The sequence below is a fragment of the Helianthus annuus genome, chromosome 17, assembly GCF_002127325.2.
Source record: "Helianthus annuus cultivar XRQ/B chromosome 17, HanXRQr2.0-SUNRISE, whole genome shotgun sequence".
NCBI classification, from domain to species: Eukaryota; Viridiplantae; Streptophyta; class Magnoliopsida; order Asterales; family Asteraceae; genus Helianthus; species Helianthus annuus.
Genome location: NC_035449.2, coordinates 134,368,667 through 134,395,020, shown reverse-complemented (window position 1 = coordinate 134,395,020; position 26,354 = coordinate 134,368,667). Strand labels below are relative to the sequence as shown.

General features: G+C 40.6%; 1 protein-coding gene across 1 annotated transcript; it reads right to left on the bottom strand.

Moving 5' to 3' along the window:
• Nucleotides 1-2,374: 2,374 nt before the first annotated feature.
• Nucleotides 2,375-2,793, bottom strand: LOC110924997. The gene is made up of 2 exons (XM_022168970.1): nucleotides 2,728-2,793; nucleotides 2,375-2,680 (listed from the first exon to the last, which is right to left on the bottom strand). Exons 1-2 carry the CDS (start codon nucleotides 2,791-2,793, stop codon nucleotides 2,375-2,377), a joined length of 372 nt encoding a protein of 123 aa, XP_022024662.1.
• Nucleotides 2,794-26,354: the final 23,561 nt, after the last annotated feature.

Sequence of the window (26,354 nt, the reverse complement as noted above, 5' to 3'; positions counted from 1 at the left end):
GCCGTTTGATTCCGTGATCTTCTAGCTTTGCTTGGTGGTTATCCTAAGACTTCTAAGCACCCTCAAGTGAGTACATAGACCCCTCTTTTACTGTTTTTCAAACATTTTGGGGTGAAACACATGTGCCTACTTGTTACTTTCATGATTTCATGCATTTATATCATATACTTGCTATGTTCATTAGTACACTATTAGTACATGATTTCATTATGTTTTTGCTATGTATGCCCATTGTGTGCATACTTAGTACATCGTTTTACATAACATTTCATGCTATGTATGTTCATCATACTTAGTACATTTTACATCACATGCTATGTATGCCCATTGTGTGCATACTTAGTACATCGTTTTACATAACATTTCATGCTATGTATGTTCATCATACTTAGTACATCGTTTTACAAGACATCTTATACTGGGTATCATGCTATGTATGTCCATCCGTCGCATACTTAGTACATTGTTTGTGCATTCTTACTTATGGTTTGGTTATTACATATTTCACTTGCCATACATGACATTTTGTTTACACAATACTTGATTGACATTTGACAACGGTTTAGACATGGGCAATTTACATTGGTGGTTTATGTGGGTAAGTGATTTGAGTAACGAGACGTGTGTAATGTGATACAAGCATGGTGGATACGCCGCTGGTACTTCCTATATATAAGTGCTTGTATTATATTACATGACGTAGCGTTATTTAAATCATTCATTTGGATTTATACATTTTTACACAAATAACATATTTTTCACAAGACATTGTTTTACAAAACAGTTTGTTTTATACAAACTCATTTTTACTTGGTTATTCATTTAACCTTACATCATTCTTTTAACTATACATATCTATCATCGATTTTCAAACGTTTTATAAAAGCAAACACTTAAACTGGATTCATGACAAGTTTTTGGTTAAACATTTTCTTAAACCTAAGTCATGGATCCTATTTTTCATAAAACCTATGTACTCGCCGGCATTTTTATGCTGACGTATTTTCACATGTGTTTCAGGTACAATAGTTGATGATATTTGATGATGATATTGATGCATGCTCGCATAGGATTGGACGAGACCTTAGTGACATTAAAAGACGCAAGACTAGTTAATTTTGTTATGTTTCTTTATTGTTAAGACATTGTAACTCATTTAATTCAATAAAACGAAATTTGTTAAATCCATGGTTGTGAAACAATGATTCTGTTACAACACTCCCCGACGTTTCCGCCACGTTTTGTTGTTTTACGTGGTCGGGGTGTGACATTTGCCTTGCCAGGATGGTAGCGTATCTCTCAATCATAGTCGTTGAGGAGTTCAACCCATCTGCGTTGGCGCATGTTCAGTTCTCTCTGGTTCAAGATATGTTGTAAACTCTTATGGTCGGTGAAGATCGTACGTACCATAAAGGTAGTGTCGCCATATCTTTAACGCAAAAACAACTGCACCGAGCTCGAGATCATGGGTAGTGTAGTTCTTCTCGTGGAATTTGAGTTGTCGAGATGCATATGTGATAACCTTGTCTCGATGCATAAGAACACAGCCAAGACCCAGGTTAGAGGCATCGCAATAAACTACGAAATCGTCGTTTCCGTCGGGAAGTACGAGAATTGGAGCATTGCAAAGCATATGCTTGAGAGTTTGAAAGGCATCCTCTTGGTCAGAGCCCCAAATAAAAGGTTTGTCCTTATGAGTTAGGGCGGTAAGAGGTACAACGATTTTAGAAAAGTCGGCGATGAATCGACGGTAATAACCCACCAATCCGAGGAATGAACGGATTTCGGATGGAGTTTTCGACGTAATCCAACTCTTTACAGCTTCGATCTTCGGGGGTCGACGTGAATTCCTTGACTGTTAATGATGTGACCAAGAAATTGAACTTCCTCGAGCCAAAATTCACACTTGGAGAACTTGGCGTAGAGGCGATTTCCTTGAAGAAGTTCGAGAAATAAACGAAGATGTTGCGTGTGTTTGGCTCTCGACTTCGAGTAGATAAGGATATCATCGATAAACACAATGATGAAACGATACAAAACGGGTTTGCACATATGGTTCATCAAATCCATGAAGACCACAGGTGCGTTTGTGAGACCAAAAGGCATGACCACGAATTCGTAATGGCCATAACGAATACGAAAAGTGATAGCCAGAACGTAAATGAATCTTCGAGAAACATGTAGCGCCTTGAAGTTGATCAAATAAATCGTCGATTCGGGGTAGCGGGTAGTGGTTCTTAATGGTAAGCGTGTTAAGTTCCCTATAATCGATGCGCATTCAAAACGATCCATCCTTCTTTTTCACAAAAAGGACAGGTACGCCCCATGGGGATGTGCTCGGGCGTACAAATCCTTTATCAAGCAATTCCTGAAGTTAGCTAGGAGACTCGCACATTTCGGATGGTGCAAGGCGATAGGGAGCCTTTGCAACAGAAGTAGCACCGGGAATAAGATCAATACGAAAGTCAATATCACGAGTAGAGGGTAAGCCAGGTAAGTCGTCAGGAAAAACGGTAGGGAAATCACAAACAAAGGGAACGTCTTTCACAGTCTTCTTCTCGTTCTTCGCCTCCACAATATGAGCTAAGAAAGCGAAGTATTCCTTGCGTAAATACTTGCTTGCTTGGATACACGACACAAGCTTCAACTCCTTTGAGAGTACTTCACTGTAGACACATAACTGATCAACGTTTAAAAGGAAAAACGAATCATCTTCTCGAAACAAACAACTTCGGCATGATTCTCACGAAGAAAATCCATGCCTACTATGACATCAAAACTACCTAACTGCATAGGTATAAGATCGATCAGGAAAACATGATTGTTGAGTTCAAGAGTACAATCATGCAGAATGGAGCTGACGGTAACGGTTCTTCCGGTGGCAACTTCTATGTCGAAGGTGGTTGGGAGGTTGGCGCGTTTACATTTTAGAAGCTTTTCGAATTCAAACGATACAAAGCAGTTATCGGCTTTAGTATCAAATAAGCATGAAGCATAATTACCATTTACATGAAACGTACCATTGACAACATTGTTGTCAGTCTGAGCCTGGCGGATATTGATGTTGAAAGTTTTTCCGTGGGCTGCTTGAGGTTGCTGTTGCTGCTGCTGTGGTTGTTGTTATTGTGGCTACTGTTGTGGTGGCGGTTGCTGTTGCGGCTCTTGTTTCACAACACTCTGTGGGCAGACATTTGCAAAGTGGTTCGGGTCACCGCACGTGCATGAACAGTGGGTGCAGGAACTGCTGGGTTAACCTGAGGAGCGAGTGGTTGAGCGGGCAGTGCTGTGAGAGCTTGAGGGGCTTGCTGACGAGGGCATGAGCGGCAGTGAGCTGTGTAGTGCCCATAGAGGTTGTAGTTAACACAGAAACAGCAGTTTGTTCCCACTGGATGATGATAAGTGCAAGTAGGGCACAGTGGGTGATTACTAGTATACGCACGCTTAACAGGCGGTGTGTTGGGAGTAGTAACCTAACGAGACTGGGTGTTGGGCGGAGCGACTACCACGTAGTTCTTGTTACAGTTCCTTCGCTTGCGACTAGACTTGGGGGCTTGAGATGGAGCAGAGTCGGTGCTTGGTGATGCAGTAGCTTGGTTGAGACTCTTGGTCGAGGTTTTGAAAACTCCGGCCAAGACTCGCTTGTCGTGATCTCTGCTGCGAGCTGATAAGTTTCCTCAATAGTGGTTAGATTTGCTGCCTGAACAAAATCAGCGACACAGTCGGGGAGAGCACGGATGTACTTCTTGATAGCTTTCTCAGGAGTATCCACTTAACTTGGACAGATGATGCTCAAGTACTTGAATCGGGTGATGAGACAAGAGTTATCACCTCCATCATGCTAGATGTTCCAAAATTCATTCTCCAGCTTCTGGACTTCGTGGGGAGGACAGAATTCTTTCACCATGAGCTCTTTCAGCTCCTCCATGTGAGACCATAGGCTGCATCATTCCCGCGCCTGTTGCGCTCAGCGGTCCACCAATCAAGTGCCCTTAAATGAAAGACTCTAGTAGCGTTCACAGTACGGAGACTCTCAGGACATCCGCTTTGTCGAAAGGTAACTTCGATTGCATCAAACCATTGAAACATCATACTGGGTCCATCTTCACCAGTAAAGTTCATAGGACCACATGCTTTGAATTGTTTGAAACTGAATGGTGCTTTCGGCGCGTCATTCTTGGAATCAACCAAAGAAGTGCTGCTGAGAGCGTGGATTTCGCTGACAATTTGAGGGATCACCTTGGCCATGAGAGAGGCGATGTGTTTGTCAACATTGTTCCTCTAAACAGTTCGGCGAGTGTAGGATCCAAAAGAAGACATCTGTGAACAGATTCGGATGAGATTCGATTATGTTGGGTTTTGTTGAAAAGTTTAGCATTTCATACCACATATTTTATTATTATTATTATTATTATTATTATTATTATTATTATTATTATTATTATTCACATAAAGCTCAGGAACACGTAAGCACATAAGCACATAATCACAAAGGCACGTATTCACCTTCTCCTAAATGGCATAAAGAATTCGAGAGTTGCGAGAGATGGCATAACATAAGCGAGGAGTTTAGCGTATGAGGCTCCTTAGTTTGTTCGTGATTAGTTAGCATTTTAGATTGCGAGAGCTGCGTTATCCTGTGCCTTATATTACAAGCGGGAAGCGAAAAGCGATAAAACGAATCCATAAAAGCATAAAGTTAAAACACATAAACACAATAAATTCGATGACGCGTAAAATCGGCGATTGCAGGCTAGAAAATAAATAGAGTGCCTTGGGTGTTAAACATCGACTACCCAAAGTGATTTAACTATTCCCAATGAGTTCGAGCACACGCTTTGGCCTAATAGACTATGCTCTCACCATGATACGTCTACCGACATTCATCCTTCCAGTTACTACATGACTCAAGTCATTAAGATGCGGGTTTCACCACCTAACTTAACAACTTTGATCCTTACGGTGGTTATAATAACCATGAGATAGAAAGGGAGATTCTCGTTGAGGTATGGATATCACTCCTAAATCAACGGAAGATTCTTGTGCTGAGAGTAAAATACGCGGAGGGAGTGATTTTATCGAGAGTTCTTGGTTTTCACACCTAATCCCAACACAGTCGCTCGTTTGAGTTATACGAGCGTTTTTAAACGTGTACATTGTGTTAGCCTTAGGAAAGGCAAAAATAAAATTTTCATCCCTAGGAAAGGTTGCCTGAGTACGAAGCTGGTGAATTCGTACGAAGGTGTAACACATGGGTTCGTTCGAAGGTATGTCAAGTGGGTTCGTATGAAGCCCCAAGTGGGTTCGTACGAAGGGTCTGTTTTGGTACATAGACTATAGACTAGGTCTATTTTGTATTACTCGACCTAATTCCCTATAGTTATGGCTCTGATACCAATCTGTCAAACCCCAACCGATGGCGGAATCATCGGGGCGCGGCACTAAGCGAATCAGATTGTTCAAGAGAATCCATAAAAACTATTTAGTCACAATATTTAACAAGTTCATTATCCTAAACTAATAAACAAATATTTCAACAAACAGTCATAACGGATAACAAGTCTCTCAAAAAAATCAAAATCCGACAACTTAGATTTAATTAGGTGGATTTCTAGCATTCCTATCTTGTTTGCAGCAAACAATCCATCAACCTGTCACACACGCTAAAATAAAGTTAATACAATAATGTAAAGGTGAGTACACAAGTTTGCATAAATAAAGTATAAAAACATTTACGCATAGCCAGCATGTAACACGTAATAGGCGAATCAAGTAACTGTAACACCTCGAAAATTTATGTCCAATAAATAAGCGACACGTGTCACTTACGACAAAAGTATGGTAAACCCGGATTTAATTAAAGATGTACGGTAGGATTTTTGAACATGTCGACATGTTAATTTAAACCTCTGAACGACTTCATTATAAATCCCAAGACCCTAACATGATTAATAAACATCTAATATACCTTAATCCGGTGATTACTAAAAGTGATGGATGCCAAATTTGTAAGTATGGGTCCTATGGAAATAATGTACATTAAATCTTCATTCATGAATCTTTACCATTATTCAAACAAATGATACATGATGGAGTAGACATAACTGGTACAAGCATGGGTTAAAGGCATTGTGCTGAAAATTAAACCAGAAATCATGCGTTGCAAGTTGTCCATTCAAATCATGAAAGGTTTTTTTTTTTTTTTTGCCTCTGACAAGGGCTTACGGACCGCAAGGGTCCTGCCTTACGGTCCGTAAGGTGCGAAAGGGTAAAACATTTTTCTGTCAAAGGCTTACGGACCGCAAGGGTCCTGCCTTACGGTCCGTAAGGGGTGCCCAGCGACAGCAGCTTGGCAGTTGGCTGTTACAAACGTTAAACCGACTTACCAAGATATTTTCAGCAACATGGGCGACCCCTAACAGTTAGTAGGCACTAGTAAACACTTGTAAATGATCTGGACACAATCATAGACCTAGTTGTCATGATCTAATTCATCCAAGAGTGCTATAAAAGGCCATTCATGTTGTAAAAATTGTCCACACCTCATTTCTTCACTCCTGGAGCTTTCTGGATCACAAAAGCCCTCTCTAAGCATCCCTGGTCATTCACTAATACTTCAGTAAGTGTGCTTGATCTTTCTTGGTTAAGTTTTGCTTAGTTTTAGCTTAAAAGTCAATCCGTCGTAATTAACGATTGACTTTACGATATATCACGAATGGTCCAGTGGTTTGTCGAATCAAAAGTAGTTATATGTTGGTAATCATGTGGGCTTTAAACCCCTAAAAGGGCACCCTCTGATTCCCAGTCTAACTAGTCCGAATGTCGAGTTAAACTTGCTTAGAAAAAGTCAACAGAATGCTATTTTGCGATTTTATGCATGATCAGAAATGTAGATAGCGTGTAACCTGTTTTAACACTTATATAACATGATAATAAGTATATTAACTAGTCTAAGCTTGTTTGATCCGACCGTTTTCTGTTTTGACCCGGTTCGGAACCGAAAGTCGCAAAACTTTGACTTTTGCTTTGACTTCAGTTCTGACCCGTTATGGCATGATTTAGATATGCCTTAGGACTCTCTTAGGACCAGGTTACATGATGGTATAACCCTCTGTGACCGGTTCGTTGTTTGCCCAAGTCTTTAGCACATTTCCGTTAAATGCTTAAAAGTTGACCGTAACGCCCTTGTTACTTTAAAACGAGAATTTTGAATATGTGAAAGGACAATAACCTTAGTTACTGATTTCTAAGCATGTCCCTAAAAATTCACGTCAATCCGAGGTCTAGAATAGGAGTTATACTAAATAGCGCAATTACGAAAACTTTAGTAATTAAACGGCGCATTTAGCATAAAGCCTATCTAAACCCAAATTTCGGCACCAAACCTTTTACACACTGATGTAAAATAATATTTTGGAATTTTTAAAGATTTTTAATTATTTTTAACCTGCTCATAACCTACGGTTATGGCATCAGTTCAGTAAATACCGAATATACCCTTTTCGAGCATAACTTGAGTTCTACATGGTATTTTTACCCGATTCCAGTTGCTACTGATTTTAAATAATAAATAGAGTATTTTGGACTTTATAAACTGTTCGGAAAACTCAGATTTCCTGTAGAACTCAGAAACCTCTTTTATAATCTTTAAAATGACCGAAATACCCCTACGGGGCATATAATGGATTTAAACTCGTTACGGGCATCATGGAAGGTATCCTACTGATACCACAACCTCTTTAAAGCATATTGACTTAGGAAACTTGTGTAGGACTCTTACGGTTACCCGTTACGCCTTTTGCGCGCACGGTCCGGTTTATGTAACTAGTTTACATAAACTAGCCGAAACGGGTCAAACCTTATTGTTTTGACCTCAAAATCCAGAGTGTGGTTATATTACCCATATAAAACAAGTCTTCAAACTTGTTGGGTCCGAATCACATTCCATTCTCAGTTTTCGCCTTTCACGCGATTAAACCGTAAATATCCTTTGAAACGGACCGGTCTAAGTTAAGGCTACATTAAAGACCCGCTAGGATTCTAATAGGTTGTTTAAACCTTCGTTCCAGAATAGGAGACCAGTAAAAGAAACTTGCATTTGTTTATTAAGGATATTACTTGCTCAGGTAAATACTTTTAACTTATTTTCCGCTATGCGGGCTTGGGTTACGGTATTTAAAACACCGCTTGGTCGGGAAATTGACCCCAACTCATTAGTAGTCGGGTGATTTCAATGCGACCCGTTTAAAAATTGGTTTTGTTGGCTTTACGCCTTTGGGAGCTTAATGACCATGTCCCGGATATCCTTGGCATCATTTTACGAAATGGCCACGACCCCGACACGCGGGTGTAGGCGTACACCCGCAATGTATCTATATTAATTAAAGGTGTAACCATTGGTTTTCCCGCCACTGCTTTATGCTTTTTGGCGTGTCTATTAATCTTAAACCCGGCACGACCCGGGCGACCAAACGCATAGTAAACATGTAATTCTTTTACAAGATTTGATTGTAAATTATCCCATGTTATAAAGAGTTTGTGCCATGTGCATTCAAATCAATTTTATTAAACATTTTACAAAAGTGTCGGTTGAATGTATTTACCAGTGTAAACTGACGTATTTTCCCCAAAAAGATTAATGCAGGTTCTACTCGTAATAGGCTGGCCACTCCTTAGCATCGTTAAAGTTTCGCAAGCTCGGGATGCCAATATCTGTTGAACAATTATTTTTCTATCTTATTTTGATCCCCTGTGGATTATATTTCGACGATTGTGATACTTGGATATTACATTCAATAGTTGAAATATATTTATCTTTATGCTTCCGCTGTGCATTTATATATTGTGTGGTTTGACTATATTGTTGCCAACTACGTCACGGTAATCCCCCACCGGGCCCACCGGTGATACACGTGGAAATCGGGGTGTGACAGGTTGGTATTAGAGCCAACGTTGAGTGAATTAAACACTATCCTTATGTGTTTAATCTCAATGACACAATTGCACATACTTGAGTCTAGACAAGAACATAGGACAAATTCGAATTGTTATTCCAGTTTGTCTTTTATCGATTATTATGATTTAAAGAATTGTTAAGCAGGAATTATGCCACCAGCAATTAGAAGAGGAGGAAGAGGCAAAGGGCTGATCACTACTCACAATGATCACGAGGCCGGACCTTCAAACATGCGAGCTCCTTCCAGCACGAGGAGCGAAGAACCTCAGAGACGTAGAAGAAACCTCTTTGAGCCAGCAAGACGGTCTACCTCACACAGTTCGACACCTTCATACCGTCACTCTTTTGGAACAGATTCGAAGAACAATCCCAGTAACCCTCAACCTTCGTTTATACCCCTCCAACGATCTGCTTCGCACCGTTCCTATGGCGATCCTACTCCTTTCTTTCAAGGCTGATTTAACCCGGCTGATTATGTCCAAGAACCAATAGGTTATAACCCTTTAGGACCTGAAGACCATTTCTCCGAAGATAATGCGGTAGATATGGATGAAGACACGGATCCCATAGAACCTGCAAGGGGTACTCCCAACCATCCTATCGAGATCTCTGATGGGTCATCCTTTCATGGAACACCCTATCAAGGTCCCGACAGTTACCAGGCGAGGTTTAACCAGTGTGATTGGTACTTCACACCTTCTCACCACTTCTCGCCTCATGAGCAGCAGCAGCAGCAACAGGATCCTTCTGAGGATTCGCGTTTCGTGGCAGTTACGCCACCGCCTCCTCCGCCACCAGTTCAGCAAGCACCTCCTGATCCGCCAAGGCATAGGAGATCAGGCGCGCGGATGTCCACCCGAGGAGGGGAATTCCACTTTAGCACCCCTCGCCACTCGAGTGCAAGTCACTTTCCGCCAGTGCCTGAAGAACCACAGTTAGGGGAACCTTCTGGTCACCCTGCAGAGGTGAATTCTGCACCAGTTGCACCACCTCCGCCACCATTCGGATATGACAATCCTATACCAGCGTACGCCGGTTCCACCACGTACAACCCGTTTGAACAGCCGACTCACACGCACTACAACTATAATTATGATGCCGACCCATACGTGGTAGCAGCTAATTACAATGCCCTCCATCCCGACAGACCTCATGCAAACCTTTGGGGACCAGATTACTCAGCTCATGGATATCCAGTACCTCCTAGACCTCCGGTTCAACAACCGTCGCAGCAGCCACGTTTTTCTCCACCGGAGCAGGAAGAAATCCTCCACCGTCTAAACCGAGTGGAACGAGACTTTGAGCAAGAACGTAAAAGTAATCGTGGATTCCTCAAAGGCCTAGCAAACCTACTAAAAGGGAGGAAGAAACGAGAACATTAGTCTCTTTATGTACCATAGTATTTACTATTACAATCAAGTCCCTGCGAGGACATTTGTTTTGAGTATTTTGTCCCTGTGTGGACATTTATCGTGTTTAGTCCCTGCGTGGACAATTGCATTTCAGTCCCTGCGTGGACTTATCTTTTAGTCCCTGTGAGGACATCTATCTATGTATTTGGTCCCTGCGTGGACTTGTTTTCTGTAAACCTCTGCGTAGGTATTTATTTATTTAAAAGTCCCGTTTAGGGCAGTGTGTAATCATTATTATGATTAGTGGAATGTTAAACTTATAAATTTCATTTTTTTATTATATACAAGAAATCAAAAATCATTCCTTTTTAAATTAATCTGCCTACCAAAGAATCTTAATTGCGAAACCTAGCCTAGTGTCATTATAAGACCCGGCCAAGATGGTAAGACCTGATTAAAAGATTCAGATTTCTGTTAACCACTGTAAACATGTTAACATCCTTGGCAGATGTGATTCGTTAAAATCACACGCGCCATTCTTATATACGAATCCATTAAGGGATTCCAAAACCCAAATTAATGATTTATAAATCATGGGCTAAATCGTCAATAAAGATGATCATTTATCAAACATCCATTGGTGATGTAGTGCCCACGGGCCATACTTATTGTCATATAAGACAAAAGGCAGTTGTAGTCTATGACTCCCTATCAGAAAAGGTAAAAGGACTACGGTTCAAACCTCCATGCCTTGATTCTCTGTAATCCCGGCTTATATTATAAAAAAAACGTCCTTGTGACTAGGCTTTTGTGCCACTAACTACCTTAATTTGTAAATAGGATAAGTTATATTCAATCCTAAATAACAGTGAGTAACAAATTAACCAAATATGGTCTATGTTTACCATGGTTAATGAATTGCCGTAACAGACAATTCCATAATAAACTCCTAAATAAAACTTTGTCATTATCTTCTGTAGCAGATTCGAGTTACAATGGCTAAACCAAGTGGAGTTAATAGTCATTCGAAGGAGGATGACAATGATAATGCTCAGATTCATTTAACGGGCGCTGAATTGAAAGCTCTAGTAAACGGCGCTGTTAAGGCAGCCTTGGATCGGCAGTATGAAGAATACACCGAGTCCCGAAGCAGAACCCTATCTACACCACACTCAAAGCCAAAAACCCACTCTAAATCTCACAGCAAACCACCCTCGACTCCGTCTAAGCCTAAGAAGGACGACGATAGACACTCATCCAATGAGAATAGCGTCCACCCTAAGAAGAAAGTGGTCGATGATACACCTCGCGCCAGGGGTTGCACATATAAGTATTTCGTTTCCTACAAACCCCAAGATTTTACTGGGGAAAAGGGTGCGGTGGATTGTATGACCTGGCAAGACGAGATGGACACTGTTGTGGACATCAGTGGTTGTGCTGAGAGAGACTTGGTGAAGTTTGTTTCACAGTCGTTCAAGGGTGAAGCCCTAGCGTGGTGGAGATCTCTGGTTCAAGCCTTTGGGAAGGCTGCTTTGTATAGCATGACATGGGAGGAATTTATGGCTCTCATCAAGGAAAATTACTGCCCTCAGCACGAGGTTGAGAAGATAGAGTTTGACTTCCTATCGTTGGTCATGAAGAACTTGGATTGCCAGGCATATCTCACGACTTTCAACACTCTGTCGAGATTGGTTCCGTACCTTGTTACACCGGAACCCAAACGGATTGCGTACTTCATTGGGGGTTTGGCCCCAGAAATAAAAGCTAGTGTAAAGGCTTCTAGGTCTGCGACCTTCAGGTCCGTGGCAGATATATCTCTGTCTCTCACGCTAGATGCAGTGAGGCAGAGATCGTTGAGAAATGCCGATAGCGAAACGAGGAAACGTGAGGATGATGATTCACGTAGATCTAGCAAGAAGCATCGGGGCAATCGTGACCACAAGAGGGGGTCAGAGAACAAGAAAAATGACCGACAGTCGGGCGACAAGCCCTTGTGCAAGGTTTGTCAGAAGCACCACTTTGGAAGGTGCATGTTCGAAAAGAAATCCCCACCGAAGGCGTGTGGGATATGTAAGTCCTCTGAGCATAGGACTCTTGAGTGCAAGAAACTCAAGGATGCAACTTGTTACACTTGCAATGAGAAGGGGCATATCAAGACGAACTACCCAAAGATAGCAAAGAAGGCTGAAGAAGGTAAAAAGACCAATGTGAGGGTCTTTCAGATGGATGTTAAAGAGGCTATCCAGAACGACAACGTCATAACCGGTACGTTTCTCATCAATGATGTATTCGCAAGAGTATTGTTTGATTCTGGAGCAGATAAATCCTTTGTGGATGATAAGTTCTACGAGTTGTTAAAATTGCCTGTTAAAACCTTGAATGTAAAATATGAAGTAGAACTAGCTGATGGGACTATGGGGACAGTTTCAACTGTTTTAGATGGATGTGTTATATCCATTAGGAATCACTTATTTCCTTTATCTCTATTACCCTTTAAATTAGCTGGTTTCGACGTAGTATTGGGTATGGATTGGTTATCGCATAACCAAGCCCAAATCGTGTGCAACTAGAAACAAGTGGTAATCAAGACTCCGTCTGGAGAACCACTTACCATCCAAGGAGATACTCGACATGGATTGCCTGCACATGTATCTATGCTAAAGGCATCCATATGTTTGAAGAAAGGATGTGTCATATATATGGCATAGGTAACCATCGGTGAGGAGAAACCCAGAATTGAAGACATTTCAGTCATCTCCGACTATCCTGAAGTTTTCCCAGAAGAACTGCCTGGTTTGCCACCAGGCAGACAAGTGGAATTCAGTATAGACATCATCCCAGGAGCCGCGCCTATCGCAAGAGCACCTTATAGATTAGCACCCACGGAAATGAAAGAATTGAGGACGCAGCTAGACGATCTACTAGCCAAAGGTTTTTTTAGACCGAGTTCATCTCCTTGGGGAGCGCCAATCCTGTTCGTCAAGAAGAAAGATGGTTCGATGCGTCTATGCATCGATTACCATGAGCTGAATAAAGTTACAATCAAGAATAGGTATCCTTTGCCCAGGATCGACGATCTGTTCGATCAGTTGCAAGGAGCAAGCTATTTTTCCAAGATTGACCTGAGGTCAGGGTACCATCAATTGAAGGTCAAGGACGAAGACGTGCATAAAACTGCATTTAGGACTCGATATGGTCATTTCGAGTTCCTAGTGATGCCTTTTGGGCTCACAAATGCACCTGCCGCATTCATGGATCTCATGAATCTCGTATGTAAACCTTATTTGGATAAATTTGTCATTGTCTTCATCGATGACATCCTTATCTACTCGAAGAGTCAAGCTGACCACGAAAAGCATCTTCGATGTATTCTTAAACTGCTTCATCAAGAGAAGCTTTATGCCAAGTTCTCTAAATGTGACTTTTGGCTACGAGAAGTCCAGTTCCTTAGGCATGTAGTCAGCGAACGTGGTATCCAGGTGGATCCCGCTAAAGTTGAAGCCGTCATGAACTGGCAGGAGCCGAAGACACCTACGGAAATTCGCAGTTTCCTAGGTCTAGCAGGATACTACAGACGCTTCATCGAAAACTTTTCAAGAATTGCTGCACCCCTAACTTCTTTAACTAGAAAGAAAATAAAGTTCAATTGGGGCCCTAAGCAGCAAGAAGCTTTTGATATCCTCAAACAAAAGCTGAGCAATGCTCCAGTGTTGACATTGCCAGACGGAATGGAAGAATTTGTCGTATATTGTGATGCATCGCACACCGGTATGGGTTGTGTGCTTATGCAGAGGGGCAAGGTGATTGCCTATGCTTCGCGACAATTGAAAGTGCATGAAAAGAACGACACCACCCATGACTTGGAGTTGGGTGCCGTTGTATTTGCACTAAAACTTTGGAGGCATTACCTTTATGGCATAAAATTTGTGATCTATTCTGATCACAAAAGCCTTCAGCATCTGTTCAATCAGAAAGATCTGAATATGAGGCAACGACGTTGGATGGAAACTCTGAACGACTATGACTGTGAAATAAGATACCATCCAGGCAAGGCCAGTGTAGTCACAGATGCCTTCAGCAGGAAAGAAAGAGTGAAGCCGATAAGGATCAATGCCAAGAACATTGAAATCAAGAACAGTCTGAATGAACGATTGTTAGCTGCACAGAAAGAAGCTGTGTTAGAAGCTAACTATCCAAACGAAAAGCTAGGGGTAACTGAGGAGCAGTTATCCTATGGCAAAGACGGAATTCTAAGATTGAATGGGAGGATATGGGTTCCTGTTTATGGAGGTCTTCGTGATGTTATCCTTCAGGAAGCCCATAGTTCCTGATATTCTGTTCATCCTGGTGCTGATAAGATGTACCAGGACTTGAAGGCAAATTTTTGGTGGATAGGCTTGAAGAAATCTATAGCCACCTACGTAGCAAAGTGTTTGACTTGTGCACAAGTGAAAGCTGAACACCAAAAGCCGTTGGGCTTGCTACAACAGCCTGAACTTCCCGAGTGGAAATGGGAAATGGTGACGATGGATTTCATCACCAAATTACCGAAGACAAAGGAGGGAAACGATACAATATGGGTAATAGTTGATAGACTGACTAAGTCAGCACATTTCCTACCCATAAAGGAGACTCATAGCTCCGATATATTAGCCCAGTTGTTTGTAGACAAGATTGTAGCCCTTCATGGAGTGCCTGTGTCTATCATCTCTGATAGAGATACCAGATACACATCACACTTCTGGAGAAGCTTCCAACAATCTTTGGGTTCACGTTTGAATTTCAGTACGGCTTACCACCCTCAGACAGATGGACAGAGTGAGCGTACAATCCAAACGTTAGAAGACATGCTTCGTGCATGTGCAATCGACTTAGGTGGTAGTTGGGATAACCACCTACCATTGGTCGAATTCTCCTATAACAACAGCTACCATATGGTAGAAAGTGTAGAACGCCCGTTTGTTGGGCAGAAGTTGGAGATGTCCAGATGACAGGACTTGATATAATATTTGAAACAACGGACAAGATTGTCCAAATTCGCGATCGATTGAAAGCTGCCCGGGACAGGCAGAAGAGCTACGCGGATTTGAAGCGTAAGCCTTTCAATTTCGAAGTAGGCGACAAGGTTTTGCTTAAGGTATCACCCTGGAAGGGGGTGATGCGATTCGGTAAGAAAGGCAAGTTAAGCCCGAGATATATTGGACCTTTCGAGGTAATCGAACGTGTCGGATCGGTTGCCTACAAATTAAACTTACCGGAGGAGCTTAGTGGTATCCACAATGTGTTTCACATCTGTAACTTAAAGAAGTGTTTCGCAGATGAATCACTTGTTATACCGCATACAGATGTACACATCGACGAGAGCTTAAAGTTCATTGAAAAACCTGTGTCGATCGAGGATCGACAAGTTAAGAAACTTCGCAGGAAGTATATATCTATAGTGAAGGTAAAATGGGATGCCCGTAGAGGTCCCGAGTACACGTGGGAGGTAGAGTCCACGATGAAAGAAAAGTACCCTTATTTATTTCAATGAATCTCGAGGTCGAGATTTCTTTTAAGGGGGTGAGGATGTAACACCTCGAAAATTTATGTCCAATAAATAAGCGACACGTGTCACTTACGACAAAAGTATGGTAAACCCGGATTTAATTAAAGATGTACGGTAGGATTTTTGAACATGTCGACATGTTAATTTAAACCTCTGAACGACTTCATTATAAATCCCAAGACCCTAACATGATTAATAAACATCTAATATACCTTAATCCGGTGATTACTAAAAGTGATGGATGCCAAATTTGTAAGTATGGGTCCTATGAAAATAATGTACATTAAATCTTCATTCATGAATCTTTACCATTATTCAAACAAATGATACATGATGGAGTAGACATAACTGGTACAAGCATGGGCTACTGATTTTAAATAATAAATAGAGTATTTTGGACTTTATAAACTGTTCGGAAAACTCAGATTTCCTGTAGAACTCAGAAACCTCTTTTATAATCTTTAAAATGACCGAAATACCCCTACGGGGCATATAATGGATTTAAACTCGTTACGGGCATCATGGAAGGTATCCTACTGATACCACAACCTCTTTAAAGCATATTGACTTAGGAAACTTGTGTAGGACTCTTACGGTTACCCGTTAGCCTTTTGCGCGCACGGTCCGGTTTATGTAACTAGTTTACATAAACTAGCCGAAACGGGTCAAACCTTATTGTTTTGACCTCAAAATCCAGAGTGTGGTTATATTACCCATATAAAACAAGTCTTCAAACTTGTTGGGCCCGAATCACATTCCATTCCCGGTTTTCGCCTTTCACGTGATTAAACCGTAAATATCCTTTGAAACGGACCGGTCTAAGCTAAGGCTACATTAAAGACCCGTTAGGATTCTAATAGGTTGTTTAAACCTTCGTTCCAGAATAGGAGACCAGTAAAAGAAACTTGCATTTGTTTATTAAGGATATTACTTGCTCAGGTAAATACTTTTAACTTATTTTCCGCTATACGGGCTTGGGTTACGGTATTTAAAACACCGCTTGGTCGGGCAATTGACCCCAACTCATTAGTAGTCGGGTGATTTCAATGTGACCCGTTTAAAAATTGGTTTTGTTGGCTTTACGCCTTTGGGAGCTTAATGACCATGTCCCGGATATCCTTGGCATCATTTTACGAAATGGCCACGACCCCGACACGCGGGTGTAGGCGTACACCTGCAATGTGTCTATATTAATTAAAGGTGTAACCGTTGGTTTTCCCGCCACGGCTTTATGCTTTGTGGCCTGTCTATTAATCTTAAACCCGGCATGACCCGGGCGACTGAACGCATAGTAAACATGTAATTCTTTTACAAGATTTGATTGTAAATTATCCCAAGTTATAATGAGTTTGTGCCACGTGCATTCAAATCAATTTTATTAAACATTTTACAAAAGTGTCGGTTGAATGTATTTACTAGTGTAAACTGACGTATTTTCCCCAAAAAGATTAATGCAGGTTCTACTCATAATAGGTTGGCCACTCCTTAGCATCGTTAGAGTCTCGCAAGCTCGGGATGCCAATATCTGTTGAACAATTATTTTTCTATCTTATTTTGATCCCCTGTGGATTATATTTCGACGATTGTGATACTTGGATATTACATTCAATAGTTGAAATATATTTATCTTTATGCTTCCGCTGTGCATTTATATGTTGTGTGGTTTGACTATATTGTTGCCAACTACGTCACGGTAATCCCCACCGGGCCCACCGGTGATACACTTGGAAATCGGGGTGTGACAGTAACTATCAACAATGATACAAGCTAACCACATGACTGCAAGTAGAGTATACGCGACACATGTTCACCGAAGCGAACAAGTGAAGTAAAGTATGCGATCCTTAACAACCCTTGAATAAACAGGTGCTGAGTCCAAACTATAGTACTATCATTGCTAAGGGTGGTAGGGCAAGTCATAACTGTGTAACATAGCAACAAGTATTCATCTAATCACGTATATCATGCGACTGCGGTTAGCGTTTATAAAGCGTTTAAGTGTTGTGGATTTGATAGAGAACGTATGTAACACCCAAAAGTGCGTTAAGCGAAAAGGGTTCAAGTATACTCACAGTGCATGTCTAGTAAGTAAACACGATCTGAAATGGATTGGAGGGAGCGCCGGATCAGCCTGCGTACGGGAACAGAAGCGTAAGTCCTCCAAAGTGCCGAAACGGTCGAAATCGGAGTGTCGGATGAGAAACAGAGGCTTCGTACGAAGCCAGTGCCTTCGTACGAAGGCGTACCTTCGTGCGAGGGTGGGGTCTTCGTACATGTTTGGCTTCCGTTGTCCAAAATCGAGTGTTCTTCGCGTCTTGCTTCGCACAGAACAGTCCAGCTCGCATTTGTGGCTATTCTTGGCGTTCGGAGCTGTGTTTTCATCTGAATCGGATGTGTTTTCGAGTCCTTTTCATGACAGTTCGACACCACCTCGTCCTAGTATCCAGTGAACAAAATATGTGTCGGTTTTGGTCCGTTTTTGTGTAAAAATCAAGTTTAAAATGGTTTTAAAGGGTTTTTATCTAGATCTAACACTTGGTGAGTGTGAAATCTGTAGATTTCTAACTTGGGAAGCCGAATCTAGGCCCAATACACTCGGTTAATTGTAGATTCGTTGTAAAACAAGAAGAGTTGATGAAAAAGATGAAGGTTTTCATGAAAAAGATGAAATTTAGATGAAAAGATGAAGATCTACATAAAAGATGGAAGTTTCTGTAAAAAGAAAGAAGTTTGGATGAAATCGGAGTGAATCTTGTGGATAATCGAAGTGGAAATCGTTGTGTAACACGTAAAATCAATAAATCTTACTTGAAAACAGTTGGACAGCAATTCGGCAGCGTTTTAGAGTGAATGGCAGCAAGTTAGAATGGATGAGCAGGACTAGGTAAATATAGGAGAGGGCTGGAAGTCTGGTTCGAACCGGCTGCCTTCGTACGAAGCTGCTGGCTTCACATGAAAGGTGTTGTTTTGTGTAATTAACTCTCGTTTCGCGTGTAGGGTGCTCGTTTGGTGCGCTTTGTTGCGTTAGTTGGTATGAGTACCTTAAGTATTTTAACGAGATATTAAGTGTCGTGTTGCTTGGCGTTTTAGCAAGTGAAATCGAGTTGTGCGAGTAAGCGTTTGAGCGTTTTAAGCGAATGCGTTGATAATTACATAACATACAAACAAGTAAACACACAAATAACACAAATAATATAAATAAATCTGCGTTTTGAGTTTGCGTTGAGTCTGCGTTGCGATAAGCGTTCACGTAATAAGCGTTTAACTGTGATAACTGCGATAAATAAGCGATATAAAATGTGTTAAAAATATAGTTCAACTCATTAGCATTAACCGAATCTCGGAGTACAAGCGTTTACGAGTAAAATAATGGTAACAAAAGAACAATCGAAAGTTCGGGTTGTTACATTGAAAAGGAGCAAATGAGCCAGATACCTTACGCATCAGTAGTCGGGAGCCTGATGTATGCTCAAGTCTGTACTCGCCCAGATATCGTTTATATTGTTGGAATGCTAGGCCGTTATCAGACTAATCCTGGCCTAAATCACTGGAAAACAGCTAAGAAGGTACTTTGATATCTGCAAGGGACGAAAGACTATAAACTGACTTATAGAAGAACTGATCATTTAGAATTGGTAGGCTATTCTGATTCTGACTTTGCCAAATGCAAAGATAACAAGAAATCTACTTCGGGCTATATCTTTGTGTTAGCAGGCAGACCCATTTCATGGAAGAGTCGTAAACAACAGTTGACCACAACTTCCACAATGATGGCAGAATACATTGTTGTTTGTAACGCAACCTGTCATGGAATGTTGCTTACGAATCTGATCACTGGACTCAAAATCGTTAATTCCATTTCTAGACCATTGAAGCTTTACTGCGATAACTCAGCTGCCATCAGTTTCTCGAACAGTAACAGTTCGATTGGAGCTGGTTTATATCTCGATACAAAGTATTTGTTCATACGTGAATGAGTTGAGGAAAGTAATCTTTGTATTGAGTATACTAGCACTAAAGATATGCTTGCGGATCTAGGGCTGAGCAAAAGGTAAAACCCGACCCGACCCGACCATTACCCGACCCGACCCGAGAACCGATCAAACATAAAATACAGAACCGATTCACTACCCTAAATATAGGGTCGGTTCCGGTAATAGGTCCAAGTCGGGTTTCACCATGAAAAGAACCGACCCGACCCGACCCTATTTTATATGAAAAATTGGAACCGATCTAAATACCTAGGTACTTGGGTTCGGGTTGGGTTAGGTATATTTTCGGTTCGGTTCTCGGTTATTTTCGGGCCGGACCTAAACTTGCTCACCCCTATGCGGATCCGATGACTAAAGGTCTCCCACCAAAAGTTTTCGAAGAACATGTTTCGAATATGGATTTACTAAAGAACTTATTTAATAGCATATTGTACTAGCTTATGTCTTAATTAATAAAATTTCCTCAGTTTGATTTTGTATGTCTCTAACATATGTTCTGCCGGTATAATGACATATAGACAAATATAAATACATAGCGAACACTAAAGGGCTTATGTATATTTTTATCATAATTGTTAGGTTTTAAATTGAGGATGTAGTATGACTAATGGGGGTCCTGAGTCGCATAATGATTCAACTATTGTATTTCTCTACTACGGTTCTTAGTAGGGGTGTTCATGAGCCAAATCGAACCGAACAGAGGTCTGCTCGTGCTCGGTTCGGTTTGAAACCGAGCTGCTCGGTTCAGTTCAGATTTAGGAAATCGTGCGGAAATCTTATGCTCGTGCTCGGTTCGGTTTAGAACCGAGCCGCTCGGTTCGGTTCGCTTTTGCTCAGTTTTATTTAGCATTCCTACATAGCCATTCATTCACCAAAATTTACCAACTTGTATGTCTCACACACACTTAACAATTTAACAAGATACAAACATAAAAAGTCCCACAAAAAGAAACATAAAATGTCATCCAAATGTTTAATGTATAAGAACATCTAAAATGCCTAATAACTTCAAAGACCTCCAATTTTGTACCCGCATCTAACAACCCTCCAAAATTATTTCTGACACCCCTAATATGTTTAGAGTGCCCATATGCGTCTTAACATACACCCGTATATGAAAACCGAGCCCAAAATACCTTTAATCAGGTATTTTCGTCGCTCCTATAAATTGGGAGCTTCGACAGTCATTTTCGTCGCTCATTCTCTCGATCTCTCTCTCAATTTCTGCATAGTATACACTATAATCAGGTATTATACCCACTAAAATAGCGAAGCCCTGCCTCGTTGTAAGTATTTTAACCCCCGGTTACGTATTAGATACACTACCCGATTGATCTAGGGTTCCGTAACGGCTGTCGAGGCTCTCCCCGACGTAGTCGTTGGAATTCTGTCTCGGGGAGGGTATTACTAATGTAAATATTGGGTTATCATACTAACGCGTGTGCATTGTGTAATTAATAGATTATAACCAGGAAAATCACAGGAAGAAAACCCTAAAGTTGCAATGTGAGTAATCTCCTTTTTGTAAACCTTTTTACAAACTATTTTTACAAAACCTTAAATATTTTACAATGTAATTAGCAGTGATTGAGTCTTTGTAATTCTTCAATTACTGCCGGTATGTTGGGGTTTTGTATACAAAATGTGGAACACGTTACAATTGGACAAAGAGTTAGCCAATGTGTAATATGACCCACCAGTCAGGATTGACAGTACTGAATGAGTAATTGTGTAGATGTAAACATTGTAATCGCTCTCAATACTGTGAAATGATAAAACTCTTCTTGATTAAACTGGGATTCACTCACCAGTATTTCCCACTGACAAAATGTTTTTAAACGCGTTTCAGGTAACAAAATGTGAAAGACAAATAGAAGCCAGCTGGACAACACTGAAGGCTTGGAAAAGTGGCTATAAAGGTTACCTAATTAAAGAAGATGTTTTATTTAAATAAAATAGGGTTTATCCCTATAAATCAGTTTGTAATGAAAACTTGGGTTTTATCCCAATATCCTTATTTATATAAAATGTGGTGTTTTACTCTCATAAAATATTTCCTAACTACGGTCCTGATGAAATTTTCGCTACCAAAATGATAAACACCAATACCACTAAATATGATCTTGCGGCCGCCTGTTCCCGGGTAGACAGGGGATGGGGGTTGCGACACCGCAACAGCTGCAAAACCAAACATAAAGAGAGCACACGAATTAATTATTAGAAATTAATCTGTTGGATGTATTTCATAATTTTGTTTCTAACGGATCAAAGCTCAAATATGTATTCAAGAGAACAAATGGCAAAACAAAAAATAATACCTTCCATTATTAATTAGTGAGAAGACTTATCGGGAATCAAGACAACAATATCCAAGTTTTCTTCGTCTTTTGCAGATTGCTACACATTAAAAAGTATAAAGGTTAATTTGTTGGATGTATTTCATAATTTTGTTTCTAACGGCTGTGTGTTTTGATTGACCGGCGGACGGTTGATGGCCGGTGGACGGTGAATGGTCGGTGGAACTGGATGGCTGGCGGACAGTGATGCTTGCGGACGAGGGATCTGGATGGATGTCGGCTGATGACTTGAGAGTTGAGAGAGATTATGGTTTTTTTTTTGTGAACTAAAGATATGAGGATTCTAGGGGCTAGATATGTTACATGTTTATTATATTTAATAAATATAATAACCCTATATGTAGGGTGTATATATATATATATATAATGATTGTTTATTAGGAGTTCTGAAAGTTCTGTAATTATTTAGAGTTCTGAAATGAACCTAACCCTATATGTATATATATATATATATATATATATATATATATATATGTGTGTGTGTGTGTGTGTATGTATGTATATAGGGAGCCGCTAAAATGAAAACCACCTCCAGTTGTAAGAACCGCGAGAACCAGTCTCAACCAATCAGGTGATGCCAACATAAAGGGTATGTTGGTCATTTACCCCAAATGTCAAATTTTCCTTCTCTCCTCAATTAAAGCCCCTGGCTCTTTATATACTCTCTCCTCTAACCTCTCTCCTCTCTCATTTACCACCATTTTCATCTACCTCAACAAATCCTCTTCACACTAATATACTTAAGAAACCCAAATCATAACTCAAACCAAACCAAATCAAAGGGTACTGTAAAAGAAACAATCTTCCAAAGGCCTCGGATCTTCACGATGACATGAATTCAAATGGTGTTCTTCAACGGTTGCCCCCACCACTGTCGTGAATCTTGATTCTCCGTCACCGTGAGCTTAGCACCGTCGATCTGAAACGACGACGTGTTGAGGCTGGTCAACAGGGTTTGACGGTTGGCGACCCAGACGTAGGTGGGTGTGGGGACTGTAGCGTACCAAATCCCTAAATATCATTTCGATTCGTCGTTTGTGTGGAAGAAACCGAGAACAAATGTTTTGTTTTCGCTGAGGATAGTGGAGTTGCCGGAGATTGTGGGTTTTGAAGAGGTGGGGGTTTGTGCAGGATTTGGATTGGGTTGAGGCTAATAAGTGTATTGATGTTGAAATTAGAAGGAATATGATGAATTTTGTAAGAAATGGGGTGTGAAGAAGAAGAAAAATCCATGATTTAAGTGTGAATAACATCTACATTAATGGAAGCTTAGAGGTGCAAAAATGGCAGAATGAGAATATGAGATGGTCTGTGTTTGTGTGCTGGAGAAAGAGGGAGGGTGAGGGGTTGTTTGGGGAATGGATGTTTTTAAAGGGTGTGTTGGTAATTAAGCAAAATGTTTGGTTTTTTTATTTTCATATTGGTCCCTTAGCTTACGAGAGTGTTTATTTTGCTAGAATGAAGTTAAAAGTTACAACTCCATATAATTCATGAGTTGAGTAAATGAAGGTTCAGTTATAATTCATGAGTTGAGTAAATCAAGGTTCAGTTTCATATTGGTTCCTTTTTCATATTGGTCCCACTTTGCAGCCTTTTGATTATCGAAAAATCTAAGCCAAGCCTCGTTTTTTTCGAGATACACTTTGTTTTGATGTTGTTGGTTTTTTATTTTTTTCCCAGTCGATCATGATAACAATCTATCTGAGACACCTACCGAGTTTGTGATTTCTGGGTGGGTTCATTTTGCACAAAAAAGTTTTTGTAAAAAAAAAAGTTAAACCGTAAACTTTTTAACGTAAAACGTAAACTTTTTAATGTAAAATGTAAAAAGTTAACGTAAAACGTAAAAAGTTTTACGTAAAATGTTAAAAGGTTTACGTAACACGTAAAAAGTTATACGTAAGACGGTGTTTGCAGCGGTGGTGTTGAAGGTGGTGGCTGTGTAAGTGGTGGTGTCGTCGGTGTCGGAGGTGGTGGCTGTGTGAGGATTGACGGTGGTGGTGGGTTTTGACGGCAATTATGTGGGTTTGGGGTTGTTTGATATTTGATAATTGTGATTGGTTTATTGTTGTATTTTAAAAAATGTTTATTTTTTACAACCGTAAAACGTTTTACGTAAACTTTAGACGTAAAACGTACAACTTCTATGTAAAACGTAAAACTTTTGTGTCAATTGTAAAACGTAAACTTTTTTATGTAAATTGTAAAACGTAAAACATTGTGTTATATAAATTGTAAAACGTAAAACGTCAAAAAAGTTTTCGTAAAAAAAAATTTACGGCGCGTAAATAAGGGGCGTGAATAAGGGGCGTAAAAACGGCGCGTAAAAACGGGACGTAAAAAATGGCGCGGTATAAAACGGTGCGTAAAACCGGGCATAAAAACAGCGCGTAAAAACATGGTCGCAAAAACGGCGTGAAAAAACGGGGCGTAAAACGGGTCGTAAAAAAACGCACGTAAAAAACGGCGTGTAAAACGGGTCGTAAAAACGGCGCGTAAAAACAGGACGTAAAAAACGGGGCAAAAACAAGGCGCGTAAAAACAGGACGTAAAACACGGCGCGCTAAAAAACGGTGCGTAAAACCGGGAATAAAAAAGCGCACGTAAAAACCCGATCGCAAAAACGGCGTGAAAAAAACGGGGCGTAAAAACCGGCACGTAAGACGGGCCGTATAAACGGCGCGTAAAAACGGGACATAAAACCGGGACGATAAAACGGCGCGTAAAAACGGGACTTAAAAAATGGAGCGTAAAAACGGCTTGTAAAAACGTGACGTAAAAAATGGCGCGGCAAAAAACGGTGCGTAAAACCGGGTATAAAAACGGCACTTAAAAACCCGGTCGCAAAAACAGGGGGGGCGTAAAAAACGGCGCGAAAAAACTAGACTTAAAAAACGAGGAATAAAAACGGCGCGTAAAAACGGGACGTAAAACACGGCGCGCTAAAAAACGGTGCGTAAAACCGGGAATAAAAAACCGCACGTAATAACCCGGTCACAAAAACGGCGTGAAAAAAACGGGGTGTAAAAACGGGACGTAAAAAATGGTGCGTAAAAACGGCTTGTAAAAACGTGACGTAAAAAACGGCGCGGCCAAAAACGGTGCGTAAAAAACGAGGAATAAAAACGGCGCGTAAAAAGGGACATAAAACACGGCGCGCTAAAAAACGGTGCGTAAAACCGGGAATAAAAAACCGCACGTAATAACCCGGTCGCAAAAACTGCGTGAAGAAAACCGGGCGTAAAAACGGCTTGTAAAAACGTGACGTAAAAACGGCGCGGCAAAAAACGGTGCGTAAAACCGGGCATAAAAAACGGCACTTAAAAACCCGGTCGCAAAAACGACGTGAAAAAACGGAGCGTAAAACTGGTTGTAAAAAACGCGCGTAAAAAACGGGTCGTAAAAAAACGCGCGAAATTTTTTTTTATCAAAAAATCCGATTTTAAAAATGTTTTTTAATAAAAAAATCTGATTTAGAAAAAAAAATTAATGCAATAGGACAAAAAATGTAATAAAAAAACAATAAACTTAATAAGATAAAAAAACCAAAATTATTTAAATACTCTTTTAGATTAAAATATTGAAGACATAATAAGACAAAAAGACTTAAATATTACGTTTAGCTAGTTTTAATCTAATCCATCCATTTTGAAGATTTAATGGCCAGAAAGTGGTTCTCGCGGTTCTTAAAACTGGAAGTGGTTTTCATTTTAGCGGTCCCCTATATATATATATATATATATATATATATATATATATATATATATATATATATATATATATATAGGGAGCCGCTAAAATGAAAACCACCCCCAGTTGTAAGAACCATGAGAACCAGTCTCCACCAATCAGGTTTTGCCAACAATAAGGGTATATCAGTCATTTACCCCAAATGTCATATCCTCCTCTCTCATCTCTCCTCTCTCTTTCTTTGCCATTTATTAGTTGCAGATCATCATTTTTAAAATATCTCTTCTCTCTCTCTTTTGAAAAAGCCAACCCCCACACCCATTTCTTGAAACTTGAAGATTGAAACCCACCCATGTTTCTCTCTCTTTCAACACCATTACCGCTGCCATCGCCGGTGTCGGTTCGTCGCCGGCTGTCCCACGGCGCTGCTGCCGCCGCCCAAACCCTCCGCCACCCCTCTCT